The sequence below is a fragment of the Jaculus jaculus genome, chromosome 10, assembly GCF_020740685.1.
Source record: "Jaculus jaculus isolate mJacJac1 chromosome 10, mJacJac1.mat.Y.cur, whole genome shotgun sequence".
Classification (NCBI taxonomy): Eukaryota; Metazoa; Chordata; class Mammalia; order Rodentia; family Dipodidae; genus Jaculus; species Jaculus jaculus.
Genome location: NC_059111.1, coordinates 25,157,610 through 25,177,085, shown reverse-complemented (window position 1 = coordinate 25,177,085; position 19,476 = coordinate 25,157,610). Strand labels below are relative to the sequence as shown.

At 44.9% G+C, this 19,476-nt stretch overlaps 1 protein-coding gene across 1 annotated transcript; it reads left to right on the top strand.

The window, feature by feature from the left end:
* Psma4 (proteasome 20S subunit alpha 4) lies at positions 1 to 10,640 on the top strand. The gene is made up of 9 exons (XM_045160395.1): positions 1 to 127; positions 1,781 to 1,806; positions 2,044 to 2,086; positions 2,750 to 2,912; positions 5,012 to 5,089; positions 6,249 to 6,337; positions 6,930 to 7,060; positions 7,545 to 7,668; positions 10,250 to 10,640. Exons 2-9 carry the CDS (start codon positions 1,804 to 1,806, stop codon positions 10,387 to 10,389), a joined length of 771 nt encoding a protein of 256 aa, XP_045016330.1. The 5' UTR covers positions 1 to 127; positions 1,781 to 1,803; the 3' UTR covers positions 10,390 to 10,640.
* The last annotated feature ends 8,836 nt before the right edge of the window (positions 10,641 to 19,476 follow it).

Sequence of the window (19,476 nt, the reverse complement as noted above, 5' to 3'; positions counted from 1 at the left end):
CCCTCCTCCGGCTCTGCGCACGCGCGGGGGCCATATTCACAGCGGATACTCGAGCGGCCGAGTTGGTTCATCTCCCCGAGAGTAAAGTGATCGGTGCAGCTCTCCACCCTTCAGTGACGTCCCTCCGGTGAGGCTCGGTCCCTTAGGGTCTGCGGAAGTGTGGTCGCTGACACGCCGGGGCATCGGGGTAGCCGGCCTGGCAGCCGCCGCCGTGGAGCACGGGCGCCATGACTCTGCACCCGCCTCCTGGGTGACGGACCGGCCCGGGACTGGCCCTCGCCGGCCGCCGTCGGGTTTCCCGGCGCGGGGCCTGCACGGCGGGGTCGACCCTGGGACCCCACTGAGCTTGTGCTAGGAGCGTGTCCCGAGGCTTCCGTGAAAGTTTGCTGTGCTGCAGGTGCCAGCGGAGCCCAAAGGGTGGCGTCCCGGCGCCCGGCGTGGAGTTTGGATGGCTTGTGCCCATCCCCATAGGTTTCCTCTCCCTGTGCCCTCCTGGCTGGCTGCTCGGCTCCAAGTCCACCCTTCCATTGCGCCGGCCCCAGTGGTACCCACTCACGACGGGTCACCTTGCTTTCAGCCTCTCACTCACCTTTCACCCTTGCGCCCAGTCATTTGATGGATGCTATTCGGCTTTGGGTACGCGGACCCTTTCAGGTCACTGCATAGTTTTCCAGTGTCGATTCCCGATGTTCCATTATTTGACAATACAGTCTTTGGACCCTGAGGTGTGGTTTTCAGAACCTCCAGTGTTGTCTGGTAGGAATGGAAATGATGCCCAAGATGACCTTCCTGACTCTTAAGTTCAGTACCCGTGTGGAACTTCAGCAGTTTGTTTCTTGTTCATTAAACTTTCTTCTTTCTTTCTTTTGGAGGGCGGGTATTTCAAGGTAGAGTCTCATTGTAGCCCAGGCTGACCTGGAATTAACTGTATTCTCAGGGTGGTCTCGAACTCATGGCAGTCCTCCTACCTCTGCCTCCAAAGTGCTGGGATTAAAGGCGTGCGCCACCATGCCTGGCTCTTCATTAAACTTTCTGCTGCCTTGCCCTTGGCTCTTGTTTTCTACATTTCTTCCTGAAAAGCCCAACCCTCTCCCTCAATGTTTCCTCTTCCATCTGAGGGCTCTCCATTTGTTTTTGCCTCTCCTGTCTCTTATATGCTCTCATTTTCTGTATCTGTTTCTCAAAAAATACTTCTTTGATGTTGCTCAGTAACCTATGTCTGTTCCACTCACTGACTATCAGATTTTTTTTTTCCCAGAACAAGGCTGTGTATGTGTGTGTGTGTGTGTGTATAACATATATATATATATATGTGTGTGTGTGTGTGTGTATATATATATATATATATGTATATATATATATGTATATATATATGTGTGTGTATATATATACACATATATATACACATATATATATATATATATTTTTTTTTTTTTTTTTTTTTCCTTGGTGTTCTAACTTCTAGTATAGTGCTGTGCTGGGCATCTGACAAGTAACTGTTAGAGTTAGCTGAATGAATAAAACAAAGTTTAAAAGAAGACACTTCTTAGGCCAAAGAGATGCTCAGCAGTTAAAGACTCGTGCTTGTAAATCCTGAGGGCCCAGGTTCAATCCCCCAGTACCCACGCAAAACCAGATGCACCAAGTGACATGTGTCTGAAGTCCGTTTGCAGTGGCAGGAGGCCCTGGTGCAACCATTCTCTCTCAAATAAATAAAAATATAAAAGACTCTTCTTAAATTGTGAATTTTATTTTAATGATCTTATTTTCTTTTTCGCAGGAATTCTATAAGGTCCAGAAACCATGGTGAGTGGATAGCACATGCCAGGAAACTTGCCTGGTGAATGTTGTGGCTTGTGTTCAGCTATCAGACTTGCATGGGAAAAGTGAACTAGGAGAAAGAAGAGGGGCGATGTCTTCCTTATCAGCGGCCTCCCACACAGTGAACTCTGAGCACAGGACATGTTTTGCAAGATTTGTAGGCTTGCGGGAGCTGGTTTTCTTTGAGTAAGTAGGAATCACCTGCGTGTTTTTCCCTTGCAGTCTCGAAGGTATGACTCCAGGACCACTATATTTTCTCCAGAAGGTAAAGTAGAAATTTTAACCTGCCTCAAGGAAAAGGTTTTTTAATGTGTTTTGTTTTAGTTTGGGTTTTTGAGGTAGGATCTTGCTTTAGCCCAGACTGACCTGCAACTCACAGTGATCTTCCTTCCTCTGCCTCCCAAGTGCTGGGATTAAAGGCGCATGCCACCATGCCTGGCTAAGGAAGAGTTTTTTTGTTTTAAGTATTGGACGTTTAGTGGAAAACCATAAATGTTTGAGGGGTTAAATTCATTTCTTTTGTACTTTGAAGTGATTGTTGATTACATCACGCATGGTTGAAGAGTAAAAGTAAGACTGTTGGGCTGGAGAGATGGCTTAGCGGTTAAGCGCTTGCCTGTGAAGCCTAAGAACCCCGGTTCGAGGCTCGGTTCCCCAGGTCCCACGTTAGCCAGATGCACAAGGGGGCGCACGCATCTGGAGTTCGTTTGCAGAGGCTGGAAGCCCTGGCGCGCCCATTCTCTCTCTCTCCCTCTATCTGTCTTTCTCTCTGTGTCTGTCGCTCTCAAATAAATAAATTAATTAATTAAAAAAAAAAAAGTAAGACTGTTTGTAACCTATTGATGTCAGTGCTGATTTCTGATTTCTCTTGGATTGGTGGGCCAAGAACACAGAGGAGTCTCGGCATCTCACAGCGTGTGTTTTGTAGGTCGCTTATACCAGGTTGAATACGCCATGGAAGCTATTGGCCATGCAGGCACCTGTTTGGGAATTTTAGCCAACGACGGGGTCTTGCTTGCAGCAGAGAGGCGCAATATCCACAAACTCCTCGATGAAGTCTTTTTTTCTGAAAAAATTTATAAACTTAATGAGTAAGTGAAATCTTGGGAAATAGTATACCTTCACTTTCATAAGCTGAATTTGTATATATCAGGAGGGTTATGCAATGACAGTTTATTTTGTTATGTTGTGGTATTTGTACGTGTGTATGTATGTTCATGGGCATGTGGGTGCACATGTGTGCATACTTGTGGAAATCAGAAGTTGATGTCAGGTGTTCTCCTCAATCACTCTCCACCTTTTTTTTTTCTTGGTTTTTTTTTTTAATTTTTTTTATTTATTTATTTGAGAGCGACAGACACAGAGAGAAAGACAGATAGAGGGAGAGAGAGAGAATGGGCGCGCCAGGGCTTCCAGCCTCTGCAAACGAACTCCAGACGCGTGCGCCCCCTGTGCATCTGGCTAACGTGGGACCTGGGGAACCGAGCCTCGAACCGGGGTCCTTAGGCTTCACAGGCAAGCGCTTAACCGCTAAGCCATCTCTCCAGCCCTTTTTCTTGGTTTTTTGAGGTAGCATCTCACTCTGGCCCAGGCTGACCTGGAATTCAGTATGTAGTCTCAAGGTGTCCTTGAACTCATGGCGATCCTCCTGCCTCTGCCTCCTGAGTGCTGGGATTAAAGGTGTGTACCACCATGCCTGGCTACCTTAATTTTTAAATTTAATTATTTATTTGAGAGAGGCAGATAGAATGGGCAGGCTAGGGCCTCCAGTCACTGCAAACAAACTCCAGACACACGTGTCACCTGGTGCCATCTGGCTTACCTGAGTCCTGGGGATCGAACCTGGATGCTTGGGCTTTGTAGGCAAGCAAGAAACCACTAAGCCATCTCTCCACCTTATTTTTTGAGAACATAGAGTTCACTGATTCAGCTGGACTAGGTAGCCAGCAATCCCCAGGGATACTCCTGTCTTCACCTCCCTAGTGCTAGGATTATAGAATACATGGCCAAACCTGGCTTTTGTGTGGATGCTGAGGATGTAAGCTCAGGTCCTCATGCTTACATGGCCCACACTTTAGTGACTGAACCCCATAATTTTATATTTGTTCGTGAAAATTGTGCCTTTTTTTTTGCTCGAGTCCTCTGTGAGCCCCATTTATTATGTCTATATTCCCCCCCCCGTGTGTGTGTGTGTGTGTGTGTGTGTGTGTGTGGTTTTAAGTGCAAGGCTAAATACATTTGGAGAATTAACATTGTGTAATGATAAAAGTATAGCTTTACTAGTCACAAGTTTGGCATGTAATCCAGGGTCCACTGATAGACGCTGTATTTTGCATCAATTATTTAACTTCCCAGGGTCTTGAAGCCTTTCAGAGTGCTTATGGAGAGCAAATGAAACAAAATAAAATGAGTGAGATAAGCTAACATCGTGACCAGCAGGTAGCAAGGTTATTACTTAGAATAACTAGTCCGGAATTCTATAGAGGTTTACTGAAGAACGGGGCTCTTGGAGGTCTGGGTCCAGCGTAGCCACACTGCCCTGCCGTCATTTCTGTTCAGTTTGAGTGCGCAGAACTTTGCAGCTGGTTGTGCTGGTTCGAGCCCTCCCTGCGGTAGTGGGCCTGGCCTTTGGGCCCCTTGGATACACTCACCTGCGGTGGTATGTTTTCTCCGCGGAGTCACTATTGGGCTCACTCAGCAGCTCACAGGCTTGCTTAGGCATAGCGGCAGTGAGTACCCAGACTGTCAAGAGCAGGGCAGGCCTTGAGAGCAGACAGAAGAGAAAGTGCAAGCTTAGAAGGAGGCCTGGCCCGCACCTTCCAGGCCACTTTAAAGTCCCCCGCCTCGCACCTACCAGACAAGGCGTTAGGTGAGAGTCACAGCCAAGAATATGGGGCGTGTAGCCTGTCTGTCTGTCCTGCCGACTACTTTCTTTCTTTCCCGGGATGTACTTCCGCTTCCTAGTGTTGATTCTCTTGTCCTGTTGCCATGATAGACACATCTGTTGTGAAACTTGAAGCTTCACTTGTCATTCATGTAGGACAGCAAGAAAGCGTAGCTCTATCTGAAGGGATTGGTTTTTATGAAGTGCATCAGGTGAATCCCTAGTAATGTCGGTGTGCCCTCACCCTAACCAATTGCCCAGTAAACACCTTTCTTGCCTACACCAGTGTCTTTTTCTGTTTTCAAGGGACATGGCTTGCAGTGTGGCAGGCATAACTTCTGACGCTAATGTTCTGACTAATGAACTGAGGCTCATTGCTCAAAGGTACGGACGTACACATAGGTGACATTATGTAAGTTATATGCATCCAAGGAGCACTTACTTTTGGAAATTTATTCATGAGGGAGAGGATAAGGAAAGAAGGGGGAAGGAAACCAAAAATCAAACTTGTTTGAAAACACTATAACTAAATCTTAATTCATTGTATGCTAATGAAAAATAAAAATTGAGGGCTGGAGAAATGGCTTAGCAAGTTTAAAGACCCAGGTTTTATTTCCCAGAACCTATGTAAGCCAGATGCACAAGGTGGTGCATGTGTCTGGAGTTCATTTGGAGTGGCTGGAGGCTGTAGTGCCCCCATTCTGTCTCTCTCTGTAATAAATAAAAATAAAATATAACCAAAAAAGAAGGTAAAAATAAAATATATAAAAATTGAAAGAAAAGAATTCCTTTTTTAAAAAATACTTTTATTTATTTGTAAATAAAGAGAGAATGAGTACACCAGGTTCTCTTGCTGCTACAAATGAATCCCAGATGCATGCATCATTTTGTACATTTGGCTTTATGTAGATACTAGAAATTTAAACCTGGTTCATGAGGCTTTGAAAACAAATAGCTTTAACTACTGAGCCATCTCTCCAGCCTGATTTTTTTTTTTTTTTTTTTTTTTTTGGTTTTTCGAGGTAGGGTCTCACTCTAGCCTAGGCTGACCTGGAATTCACGATGGAGTCTCAGGGTGGCCTCGAACTCACGGCAATCCTCCTACCTCTGCCTCCTGAGTGCTGGGATTAAAGGCATGTGCCACCACACCCGGCTGTTTTTTTTTTTTTTTTTTAATCAAATTTATGAGATGCTATGTACCATAATGATATGAGGGTGTTGATGTTTCCACCCCTCCTTCCTCTTCAGATTATAAGTGACAATTGGGCTTTTTTTTGAGAGAGAGAGAATGGGCATGCCAGGGCCTCTAGTCACTGCAAATGAACTCCAGACACATGCACCCCCTTATGTAGGTCCTGGAGAATTGAACTAGCATCCTTTGGCTTTGCAGGCAAATGCCTTAACCACTAAGCCATCTCTCCAGCTCCCAACTGGGCTTTTTTTTTTTTTTTTTTTGTGACAGAAATTTGTTTTTATGGGGAATTTTTCTTATAGCATATGCATTTTATAGAAAAACGTTAACATGCTAATCTTTTTTTCCTAGGTATTTATTACAGTATCAGGAGCCAATTCCATGTGAGCAGTTAGTTACAGCACTGTGTGATATCAAGCAGGCTTATACACAATTTGGAGGTACTGAGATTTTTAGAAATAGTATTCTAAAAACATAAGTAGTGACTTTATTTTTGGTTTGGTATGGCTTTGTTTGGTATGGTTTTGTTTCATCTTGTTTTTGTCAGACTCACTCTGTAGCCCACGCTGGCCTCATATTTGCAGCTGTCCTCCTGCTACAACCTCCCAAGTACTGGGATTACAGGTGTGGACCACCTTGCCTAGCTGAGTACTGTCTTTTTTTTCAAGACAGGAAAAAGAAAGTGAAAGTCCACATTTTGTAATCAGTAGTCCCTGACTCATGAGCAAACCTGCCTTCACATGCAGATCATGCTTTATTAATAGGACACTGAAAGACCTCATTTCAAATCTGGAAACATTCCTTTTCCATTGTAATGAAATTCAGCACTGGTCTTCAGTGTCCTTATTTCCTCCCAGGCTGTGTCCAGATCCTAGGAACCGCGGTGGAGTTTGTGACTGCACTTATCTGTGGAAGCCAGGACACAAAGCAGTTTATGAATGCTTAGCATCCCAGGAAAGGCTTCGGCCACACACACTGAGCTGGGATGAGTGACGCTAAATTTAGATTGGTGATTTTTTTTCTTTGTTAAAGGAAAACGTCCTTTTGGTGTTTCGTTGCTGTACATTGGCTGGGATAAGCACTATGGCTTTCAGCTGTATCAGAGTGACCCTAGTGGCAATTACGGGGGATGGAAAGCCACATGCATTGGAAATAATAGTGCTGTGAGTATTTTGGGGACCATATAAAATCTAGCAGAAGTTCTAATTAGAACTACAATTTTGAAGTTCTGATGAATGCAGACAGTACTCTTAACTAGCGACAACAGCCTTAATGTGATGTGAAAATAACTGTTTTTCTGTTGCTGGCCCAGTTGCAAAGTACCATATACCAGTTTGTTGACTATACTTGTAGTTAAACACTAGTTTTCAACTAGAAGTTGTGGGGATAGAGATGCACTCTATTCATGTCTCAATTCATACCTGGATTCTCAGGAAGGATCCCTTGGGACAGAGGATACAGGTCAGAGACTTCTCACAGAGCACCAGGATCCCTCTTCTTCCCATCCAATGTCTACCTTCCTGCTACCAAATGGTTGATAGTTGTTTACATGCCAGTAAATATTGAGGCATTACTCTTGCAGACCAGTCCATATTCCCAAAATGCACATACTTAGAGGACATTCCCTGTGTTGATTCTTGTTTCTAGGCAGCTGTGTCAATGTTGAAACAAGACTACAAAGAAGGAGAAATGACCCTGAAGTCAGCACTTGCTTTAGCTATCAAAGTGCTAAATAAGACAATGGATGTTAGTAAACTGTCTGCCGAGAAAGGTAATCCATGGCCTCTTGCTCATTCATCTGGTTGAGTGGGGGCAGTTGGCGGGGCTGCTACCGTGTTGGGTCTTTCACGTGTCTTGGTTCATTGAAGCAGACACCCTACTTGGCATTGTACCTATTTCCTGAATGAGGACACCAGAGCTCCATGAGGTAAGTGACTTATCTAAGGTCAGTCTTGATGAGTTGTGGGCACAGACCTGTACTGCACAGCAGGCTTAAAGTCTTGAGCTTAACTGTTCCGAGATTCTGCACCATGACACTCTTAAATAGCTGTTACCTCATCAGGGCCTCTCATCAGCGATTATGCTTCTCTGTGTAGTTAAGTACATGTATCTGGCTGAATATTTATTCATGGGTGTAATGTACTTGATCAGAGATAGAGCATTTGCATGAGTTGGGTACTCTGCTCTGTTATTCTGGATCTCTTCATAGCCTGTGTTAAACTCAGCAGGTGCAAATACTTTATTCAGCATGTATCACAATATAAAATACTTTCTTAAGGGCTGGTGCAGTGCCTCGCGAGTTTAAAGGTGCCTGCCAGCTTACAAAGCCTGCCAGCCTCAAATTGATACACCAGTACCAATGTAAAGCCAGATGTGCATGAAATACATTTCCAGCTGTGCATAGTAGCACATTCCTATAATCTCAGCACTTAGGAGGCTGACGCTGAGGCAGGCGGATTGCCTGGAGTTCAAGGCTAGCCTGAGCTAGACCTTTTCTCATAATCTCCATCCCACCAAATATGTTGATAGATATATTGTTTTCTAAATAATACACTTTATTTTATTGCTTTTTTTGTTTATTTGTTTTCCGTGGTAGGGTTTCATTCTAGCTCAGGCTGACATGGAATTCATTATGTAGTCTCAGGGTTGCCTCAACTCAGCAATCCTCCTATCTCTGCCACTTGAGTGTTGGATTAAAGGTGTGCGCCACCACACCTGGCAATAATACACTTTAAAAATAGTGGTTAATTAACATTCTGATTTAGTGTGAGATAATTCGTCTCCTAGTGTTTCTTAAAAAATGCCATTTACTTAAGAAATTGCCTTCTGCTGTCTGCTACCTAATTTCAGGGAGGCCCTACTTAGTTTCCCCATCCATAAAACTCATTCCCCTTTTGCTACAATGTTTTTTTTACCCATAACAAAAAAAAAATGCTTTCTTTTTTTTCAAGGTACGGTCTTACTCTGGCCCAGGCTGACCTAGTCTCAGGGTGGCCTCGAACTCATGGCAATCCTCCTACCTCTGCCTCTTGAGTGCTGGCATGTGCCGCCACGCCCAGCTTTTCTCTCTTTTTATAAAATATTTTTATTTATTTGACAGAGAAAGAAGGAGAGAAAGAGAGAAAATATATGGGCGCACTAGGGCCTCCAGCCAATACAAACGAACTCCAAATGCTTGGGCCCCCTTGTGTATCTGGCTATTGTAGGTCCTGGGGAATCAAACCTCGGGCCTTTGGCTTTGTAGTCAAATACCTTAACCTCTAAGCCATCCCTCTGGCCCTTTTTCTCTTTTTCCTTTTGCTACATATACCTGGCTAGCTTCAAACTCACTTATATAGGCCAGGCTGGCCTCAAACGTGGGGGAATCCTCCTGCCTCTGCCTCTGCCTCTGCCTCTGCCTCTCAAGTGCTGGGAGTATAGGCTTGTAACACTATACCCAACCAAAGGTGTTTTTCATGTACTTCTTTTGAAAAGAGATTAGAAAAGCCCATAAAAATGTTACTACTGGTTAAAGATTCTGACTGTGCATTCAGAGCCTGTGACAAGGAGATAGTATTTCCTTCCTGTCAACAGAGCTAATGGTGGCCTGTTAGAGCAACCGGTGATTGTGTTCTTGCTAAGTGACAAAAAAATGAATTCTAGCCAGTGTGGTGGCACGCACCTTTAATCCTAGCACCCGAGAGGATCACTGAGTTTGAGGCCAGACTGGGGATACAGAGTGAAGTCCAGATCAGCCTGGGCTAGAGTGAGACCCTGACTCGGGAAAAAGAAAAAAATGCTAAGAAAGTTGAGTTGAGGGCTGGAGTGATGGCTGAATGGTTAAGGTGTCTGTGAAGCTAAAGGACCTCACCTGGATTCTCCAGGCCCCACGTAAGCCAGGTGCACAAGGGGCACATGTGTCTGGAGTTCGTTTGCAGTGGCTATAGGCCGTGGCTTGCCCATTCTCTCTCTGTCTCTCTTCTCTCTCTCTGCTTGCAAATAAATAAATTATTAAAAAGAAAGTTGAGTGCGGAAACAATCTTTGTGTTTGTTGTTTTGTTTTTCGAGGTAGGGTCGAGCTGTAGTTCAGGCTGATCTGGGGTTCACTGTACAGTCTCAGGCTGTCCTCAAACTCATGGTGATCCTCCTACCTCTGTCTCCTGAGTGCTGAGATTAAAGGTGTGCGCCACCATGCCTGGCAGGAAACAACCTTTAAGTAAAAATAGTAATGGAGACATTACAAGATCAAAGGTATTTTGTTCCCATAAAAGTATCTATGAGTCATGAAGCACAACTGTGAACTGAGGCTCAGTTAATGTGACATTTGTTTGCCCAGCACACCTGCCTCTGATACACGTGTGTGTGTGTTTTAGTGGAAATCGCCACACTAACGAGAGAACATGGAAAGACGGTGATCAGAGTCCTCAGACAAAAGGAAGTGGAGCAGTTGATCAAAAAGCACGAGGAAGAAGAAGCCAAAGCTGAGCGCGAGAAGAAGGAAAAGGACGCATAGGGGCCGGACTGGGGCTCTGTGACTCGCCTGGGCACCGCTTCAGCGTAAAAGCTCTCCTACCCCGAGGAGGCCGCCTCTCCGCCTTCAAACTTGTCCTTGGGGGAAATAGGACGTGCATGCTGAATTGGGTCCTTGTCATTTCTGTCCAGTTGAGTACTTTATTGTAATGATAATGATTACTGTCTATGGACATCTTAATCTCACACATACCAGTTTTGTGTTTTTGGAATAAAACTTGGAAAGAATGATAATGGTGAAGGAAAATGTTCTCAATAATTGTTAAAGATAGCAGGGTTGCTAGGGTAAATGCCTTCTCTTCATGGGTTATATGCATTTGGGCTGAGCCAAGCCGGAATTGATGTGTCTATGTTAGAGGAGAATGCTGAGGATCCTGATGCTGGACCGAGGCTGCCCACAGCTAGCAGCTCGAGCTGTTAGGAAAGTAGTGTGGGAGGAATTGAAGCCACAGAGGAAAAGTGGGACAAGGGCACGGGAAGAGCTCTGGCGAGGCTGAAGGGCACTGGGCTTTGCTCCCACAGACAGTTCCCTCAGGTTTCGGTGTCTGGACAGGCAGAACCAGTGCAGTGCTACTTAACCCGTGGCTCATGGACCCGCGGCAGCAGCAGGTGGGCATCCACCCCAGACCCAGTGAATGAACATCTGGGGGTGAGCCCAGTCATTTCCTGTCATAATCATTACCTGTACCCCTCCACTGGCTTTGAGCCTAGGGGCTTTTGGCATGCTAGGCTAGCATTCTAGCCTACAGTTCTAGCTCCATTCCATGTTCACAGCACCAAATGTGAGTCTTAGTCTTGCTGAAGTTTGGGACGTTTTGTGTGTTAGAAACATCTTACGGTTTTTTGTGCAGGGCAAGCTATTTCCATGCCCTCCCCCTTTGTTGTTTTTCGAGGTAGGTTCTCACTCCAACCCAGCCTGACCAGAGCTCCAAGCTGGCCTTAATCTCATGGCAATCCTCCTACCTGGGTGCTGGGAATAAAGGAGTGCACCATCATGCCCAGCTTCCAGGCCCTTTGAATGGATTTTTTTGAACTTTCCAAAGCATTTACTGTATAATTTATGCAGCTAATTCTATCAACGTTTTGCCCCTTTGGCTAAGATCAGGTGTGCGTAACGGATTGTTAGTTTCGGTGGTTTTTCTGTATAAAACCTCAAGTGTTACAAATACTGAGCTGCTGCACACAGAGGAGGTACTGGGCTAGGTTCCCTGCCAGTCTTGCATTGTCATCAGTTAATCAATTCACACCTATGATAGGCATATTGTCTTAAAAGATACCTTACTTTTTATTTATTTGAGAGAGAGAGAGATACAGAAATGGGTAGGTAGAGAGAGAGAATGGGTGCTCCAGGGCCACCAGCCACTGCAAAAGAACTCCAGGTTCATGCACCACCTTGTGCATCTGGCTTACATGGGTCTTGGGGAATTGAACCTGGGTCCTTAGGCAAGCACCTTAACCATTAAGCCATCTCTCCAGCTCCATTCACTCGTTATATTTATGCCACAGAGAAAAGCAAAAGGTGTGTGGTGGGGGCAGCTGTCTTGTTTTGGGGTGGTTTTTTTCTCTGCTTTAGGGCTGGCTGCCTAACCTAGCATTTCACCCAACCTCTTTTTCCTCTATGGTGTGATATATTTTTATCCCAACTGCCTGATTTTCTGATTTCTTTTTCTGATGAATCCAAAATGTAGCTTTAGTAATCCTCATCCCAGTAGAGGCCCTCTACCAATAGCAAGCATTCTCAGTTTTGGGGTCCTTGGGAAAACAGTGGGCTCTCTAAGGGGCACCCCCACCTCAGTAGCATTTTGATATAAGTAGCTTGAAAAGCAAAGAGTTGGGTTTTAAATCTTGAGTGAAACTTTAAAATGAAATTTTCAGTTTATTTCATTTTGGTGAGTTTCAAATCATGCTTTTTAAATACATTTTTTGGTTTTCTGAGGTAGGGTCTCACACTAGCCCAGGCTGACCTGGAATTCCCTATGTAGTCTCAGGGTGGCCTCGAACTCATGGTGATCCTCTTACCTCTGCCTCCTGAGTGCTAGGATTAAAGGCGTGCGCCACCATGCCCAGCTCCATGTAACTATTTTTAAAAGCATGATATGAAGCCAGGCACTTTAAGGCACTTGCCTCTAAAGCCTAAGGACCCAGGTTTGATTCCTTATGATCCACATAAAACCAGATGTACAAGGTGGCAAATGCATCTGGAGTTTGTTTGCAGTGGCTGGAGGCCCTGCTTTGCCCATTCTATCTGCCTCTCTCAAATAAATTTTTTTTTGCAGTTTGTTTGCAGTGGCTGGATGACCTGGCACACTCATTCTCTCTTTCTCTCTGCTTCTTTCTCTCCCCTCTCTCAAATAAAATTTTAAAAAATATATGGGTGCCAGGTGTGGTGGTGCATGCCTTTAGTCCCAGCGCTTGGGAAACAGAGGTAGGAGGATCATAATGAGTTCAAGGCCACCCTAAGAATACAGAGTGAATTTCAGGTCTGCCTGGGCTAGAGGGTCTCACTCCAAAAGAAAAAAATGTTATAGGGACTGGAGAGATGACTCAGTGGTTAAAGTGCTTGCTTGCAAAGCCTGAGGCCTGGGTTTGATTCCCCAGTAGCCACATAAAAAGCCAGTTGCACAAAGTGGCACATGCATCAGGACACACACACACACACACACACACACACACATATATCTCTCTAGAGTTTGAGTTGAAGACATGGCTTTGTGGCTAAGGCACTTGCCTACAAAACCAAAGAACCGGGCTGGAGAGATGGTTTAGCGGTTAAGCGCTTGCCTGTGAAGCCTAAGGACCCCGGTTCGAGGCTCAGTTCCCAAGGTCCCACGTTAGCCAGATGCACAAGGGGGCGCACGCGTCTGGAGTTCGTTTGCAGAGGCTGGAAGCCCTGGCGTGCCCATTCTCTCTCTCTCCCTCTATCTGTCTTTCTCTCTGTGTCTGTTGCTCTCAAATAAATAAATAAATAAAATTAAAAAAAAACAAAACAAACCAAAGAACCTAGGTTCTATTCTCCAGGACCCACGTAAGCCAAATGCACAAAGTGGTGCATGTGTCTAGAGTTTGCAGCGGCTAAAGGCCCTGGCATGCAAGTTCTCTCTGTGTATCTGCCTTTTCTCTCTGTCTCAAATAAAATAAATTTTAAAAGGTAAAAATAATTTATAGGGGGGGGTGGCTGGAGATATGGCTTACCAGTTAAGGCGTTTGCCTGCAAAGCCAAAGGATCCCAGTTTAATTCATCAGGACCCATGTAAGCCAGATGCACAAGGGGGGGGGCGCATGCATCTGGAGTTCATTTGCAGTGGCTGGAGGCCCTGGCACACCCATTCTCTCCCTCTTTCTATCAAATAAATTAATTTAAATTAAAAAATATGTTTTATGGGGAGAGAAAACCACATATCTTTGTATATAATTTAACTTTGCCTTTTAAAAAAAATTTATTTATTTGAGAGAGGCAGATAGAATGGGCAAAGCAGGGCCTCTAGCCACTGCAAACGAACTCTAGACACATGTGTCATCTTATGCATCTGGCTTATATAGGTACTGGGGAATTGAACCTGGGTCCTTAGGCTTTACAAACAAGCACCTTAACTGCTAAGCCATTTCTCCAGTCCCTCAAGTAATCATGCTGGCGCTTTTATCCAGCCCTTGGCTTTAGCTTTAGAGCGGGGCAACCTGTGCTGGTTTTTGAGCAAGTGTGGTTACCTAACACAGGCATAATGTTGCTGGCCTCACACACCTGCGACATCATCAGTCTGTTCTCAAGATGCCCTCACCCAAGTGTGGATTGTTCCCCACAGTGGTGGGCACGTCCTACTCCGTAGTTACCCACCACACAGATGGTTGGGTGGTCTCTGAGCATTTTATTGTCCTGTCTCTCCTGTGGGAATTGAAACTTACATGGGCACTGGAAGTGATCCATTGTTTCACTGTACAAGCTACACAGCTGTGCTCCCAAAGAGGCTTAAAGACACAGGATGTTGCTGGGCCTGGTAGCGCACACCTTTAATCCCAGTACTTGGGAGGCAGGGGTAGGGGGATCGTCATGAGTTCGAGGCCACCCTGACATGTACTGAATTCCAGGTCAGCCTGGGGTAGAGTGAGACCCTACCTTGAAAAACCAGAAAAGAAAAAAAGAGACAGGATCACAGGGTGCTTGTGCTCCATTTATATTAAGCAGTATCGTTGATTTGAATCTAGGAAGCTTGCAGTGGAAGTACACATTTGTAGTCCCAACACTTGGGAGGCAGTCAGGAAAACGGTGGGTTCCAAGCCTTTGTTGCTTTTTCATAATCACAAAATCACATAAAGCTCTGGAATTCCTATAGTCTAGCACTTTGAGAGTCCCACGGAAATTATTGGAGCAGTACCGAAGATCCCAGACTTGGAGAATAAAACAGATTCTTTTTTGTTGTTTTGTTTTGTTTCACTCTAGCCCAGACTGACATGGAATTCACTATGTAATCTCAGGGTGGCCCGAAACTCACAGTGGTCCACCTGCCTCTACCTCCTAAATGCCGGGATTAATGGCATGCGCCACCATGCCCAGCTGTAGATTCTTCATTGAGCAAGTCCACACTACTGGTCATTTTGGGTGATGAAGGGGCCCATGGGGAGGTAATGCCCTCAGCTCTTGCACTGGTGCCTCAGGGAAGGCAGGGCTGTACCAGCTGCTGCCTACTGTGGGGGAGTGCTAGACTCCAGGTGGCTGTGAGCTCCAGGCTGGGGAGGAAAGGCAGAGGCGCTGCGTGTGCGAAGCCTTGGCAGTGGGGAAGCTTCACGTGCTTATGGCAAGCCTGCACCTGGGCAGAGCTGGAGCCCAGAGTATTGGCAGAGGATAGGCACTAACAAGACGGGAGAGAAGGGCATCAGGGCCAGATGACTTTTAGAATTAGTTCTTTAGGCAATGCACAGGCAGCGCACAGGCTACTGGGATTTTCGAGTGGAGAGAAAAACAAGTACTTGATCTCACTTAAACAATGATTTGTGGAGTCCAGAAGGTGGGTTAAGTAGGGAGGGACAAGGTAGGGAAATGAGTTAGGAGCTTACTGAGATAGGGGAAGAAGTGTGAGGCTCCCAGGCTGTCAGACTGAGGAGTGAGAAAGAATAAGAGATGCAATTCACACTAGTTACAGTTTGTTTTTATTTTTTGTTGTTGTTTTGGTTTTTGAGGTAGGGTCTCATTGTAGCTCAGGCTGACATGGAATTCACTGTGTAGTCTCAGGGTGGCCTCCAATTCATAGCAATCCTCCTACCTCTGCCTCCCAAGTGCTGGGATTAAAGGCATGTGTCACCACGCCTGGCACACTAGTTACAATTGAATCTAAGAAAAAAAAAAAAAAAAGAATGGTTTTTGTTTTCCTTGAGATAAAGTCTTGCTATATAGCTAAGGCTGGCCTAGAACTTGCTACATAATGATCCTCCTATCTGTTTCCTGAGTGGTGGGATTAAAAGAGTGTACCACCATGCCCAGTTTATCACATTTTCTTTTCTTCTTCTTTTTTTGTTGGTTTTGTTTTTGTTTGGTTTTTCGAGGTAGGGTCTCACTCTAGCCCAAGCTGACCTAGAATTCACTATGCAATCTCAGGGTGGCCTCGAACTCACAGCAACCCTCCTACCTCTGCCTCCCGAGTGCTGGGATTAAAGATGTGTGCCACCATGCCCAGCTACCACATTTTCTTTATAAAAATATAGAACTTTGGGCTGGGGAAGTGAGTGAGCGGTTAAAGGTACTTGCCTGCAAAACCTGATGGTATGGATTTGATTCCCAGTACACATGTAAAGCCAGCATGCATCTGGAGTCTGGTTGCAGTGGGAAGAGGTCCTGGTGTGCCCAGTCATTCATATCCTCTCCCTCCCTCCCTCCCTCCCTCCCTCCTTGCAAATAAAGTATATAGAGATGATAGATTAATAGATAGATAGGGATGGATGGATGGATAGATAGATAGGTAGGTAGGTAGATAGATAGATGATAGATAGATAGATAGATAGATAGATAGATAGATAGATAAATAGGGATAGATGATAGGTAGATAGATAGATAGATAATAGATGATAGGTAGGTAGGTAGATAGATATCCATGGACATGTCCTTGTTTAGGGCTGTGCTGATCTACTCTCTGTATTGTTCCAGTTTTAGTATATGCACTGCAGAACCAAACATTTGTGAGTTCTTTTAAGGCTAGTTCTTCGTCATTTGTGTTTCAAATAGTTTCCTATTTGAGGCTTTGCATTTTAATTTATTTTGTTATGCTGATACACTGAAAGGTTTTGTTTATTTATGTAGGCAGAGCGATCAATTATTTGCAGTTGTGGGTAGTATGGTGCATATAAAGATATTCCCCAATAGCAAAATGCATAAAAATGATCATAGATAATTATGATCGTGATGCAGCCTAATAGCACATCTGAGCCGGGCGTGGTGGCTCGCGCCTTTAATCCCAGCACTTGAAAGGCTGAGGTAGGCATATTACTATGAGTTTGAGGCCAACCCAGGTGTACAGAATGGGTGCCAAGTCAGCCTAGGCTACAGCAAGACCCTACCTCGAAAACAAAACAAAACAAAAATAGACCAGGCATGGTGGAGCACACCTTTAATCCCAGCACTTGGGAGGCAGAGGTAGGAGGAGCACCATGAGGTTGAGGCCACCCTGAGACTACAGAGTGAACTCCAGATCAGCCTGCACTACAGCAAGACCCTACCTTGAGAAAAAATAAAAAGCACAGCTATAGTCCCAGCTCTTTAGGACTCTGTGGCAAGAGGACGGTAGTCAAGGCCAGCCTAGGAAATGCCAGATTAACAAATATATATGTGTGCACATGTGTGTGTGTGTGTGTATGTATGTACTATATAATATATATGTATATATTTATTTATTTGACAGAGAAAGAGGGAGAGAGAGAGAAAGAGAGAATGGATGCTCCAGAGCCTCCAGCCACTGCAGATGAACTCCAGATGCATGTGCCCCCTTGTGCATCTGGCTAATGTGGGTTCTACGGAATCGAACCTGGCGGTCCTTTGGCTTTGCAGGCAAATGCCTTAACCACCAAGCCATTCCTCCAGCCCTATATTTATATAAAATTGTTAATCTATTTTTATTCTCACAAAAGCTTATTTTCATTTTTTAATTTTATTGAGTCCTTTAATACATGAACATACAGTAATCTGCTTTTTAAAAAATATTTTACTTTTAGGCCAGGCGTGGTGGAGCACGCCTTTAATCCCAGCACTCAAGAGGCACAGGTAAGAGGATCACCACGAGTTCAAGGCCACCTTGAGACTGCAGAGTGAATTCTAGGTTAGCCTGAACTAGAGTGAAACTCTAACTTGAGAAAAAAGTTTTTTGTTTTTACTTTTATTTATCTGAGAGAGAGAGAGAGAGGCAGAAAGAGAGAGAGAGAAAGTATAGGTGCACCAGGGCCTCAGCTGCTGCAAATGAATGTGCAGACACATGACACCTTGTGCATCTGGTTTTTGTGGGTCCTGGGGAATGGAACCTGGGTACTTTGGCTTTGTATGCAAGCACCTTAACCACTAAGCCATCTCTCCAACCCAGTAACTTGATTTTTAATTTTTTTTGGTTTTTCGAGGTAAAGTCTCACTCTAACCCAGGCTGACCTGGAATTCACTATGTAGTTGTGGTCTTGAACTCATGGCAATCCTCCTACCTCTGCCTCCCCAGTGCTAGGATTAAAGGGGTGCAACAACACACCCATCTTAAATATATATATAAAATTCGCAAGCAGAGACAGAGGTAGAGGGTTACAGAATGGACATGCCAGGGCCTCTACCCACTGAAAATGAACTCCAGATGTATGTGTAACTTTGTGTCTTTGGCTTTACATGGGTACTGGGGAATTGAACCCGGGACTGGCAGGCTTTGCAAGCAAGTACTTCTAACCACTGAACCATCTCCCTAACCCCTGGGCATACAGTGATTTGATCATGGTCCTATTGCTTTATCCTTTGTTGAAAAAAAATTATTTGTTTTTCCTTATGAGGAGAGAGAGAGAGAATGTATGTGAGCACCAGGACCTCCTGCTGCTGCAAACAAGCTCCAAATGCAAGTGCTACTTTGTGCATCTGGCTTTATGCGGGTACTGGGGTATTGAATCCCGGCTGCCAAGTTTTGCAGGCAACCATCTTTAACCCCACCATGCCATCTCCCCAGCTGAATATCCTTTTGTTTTCTTGTTGTCCTCTGTCGCCTGTCCCCATCCCCTTCCAAGGTGGTTCTGTTTTATTGTCTCATTCCTTTTGTCGTCCTCCATGTCAAGATGTTAATGGACTCAGAAGTGTGCTGGTGGTTTGGGGGTATTGGGAACCATTGTAGTATCATGAATGTACCAGTCCCGAAGAACAGCTACACACCCTGTGGCTCTTACATTCCTTCTGTAGTCCCAGTCTCTTCTAGTGCTGAGCTCAGGACATCCTCTTATCTTCTACTTTGATGAGTTTCAAGCCTCTTCAGTGCGTACCACCGTCTCCGTAGGGGTGGGTCTCTGGCTCGCAGTGAGAGCAGCGCTCATTATTTCTGAGACTACCTCTGCAGTGCTCCCTGAGCTGGTGGTGGTAATAGAGATGACTCATCCACTGCTAAGCCCTGGGCCTTCTTGTCATTTTCTTTTTCTTTTTTTTCAAAAGTCCACATAGGTTTTATTAATCCCAATGATGTTCAAACATTCCCATAGTCCAACATCTTTTAACTGAGCCATAATAACAATAAAAATCACAATGGCAAAAAAAACCCACAATGGCACAGAATAAACATTCACACTGCAAAAGATGGCATTGGGCATAACAAGAAAATATTGAACCAACACAAGATTTAAAACAAACAGGGAAAATATCAAACTCTGTAGCTCCAAGTCTGGCAACCCTAACCAGTAATAGGTCTCCAAGTCTGATAATTCTTTGACAAGTCTCAGGAATTCCAATTCTGCCTCTCTAGGTAGGCTACTCATAGTCCCAGAAAACTTCATCCACTGCAAGTAGCTCTGCTTGGCAGCCATCTCATAGTCCTGGCATCCCTACTGGGTCTCCACTGAAACCCACGATTCATCCTCTTTG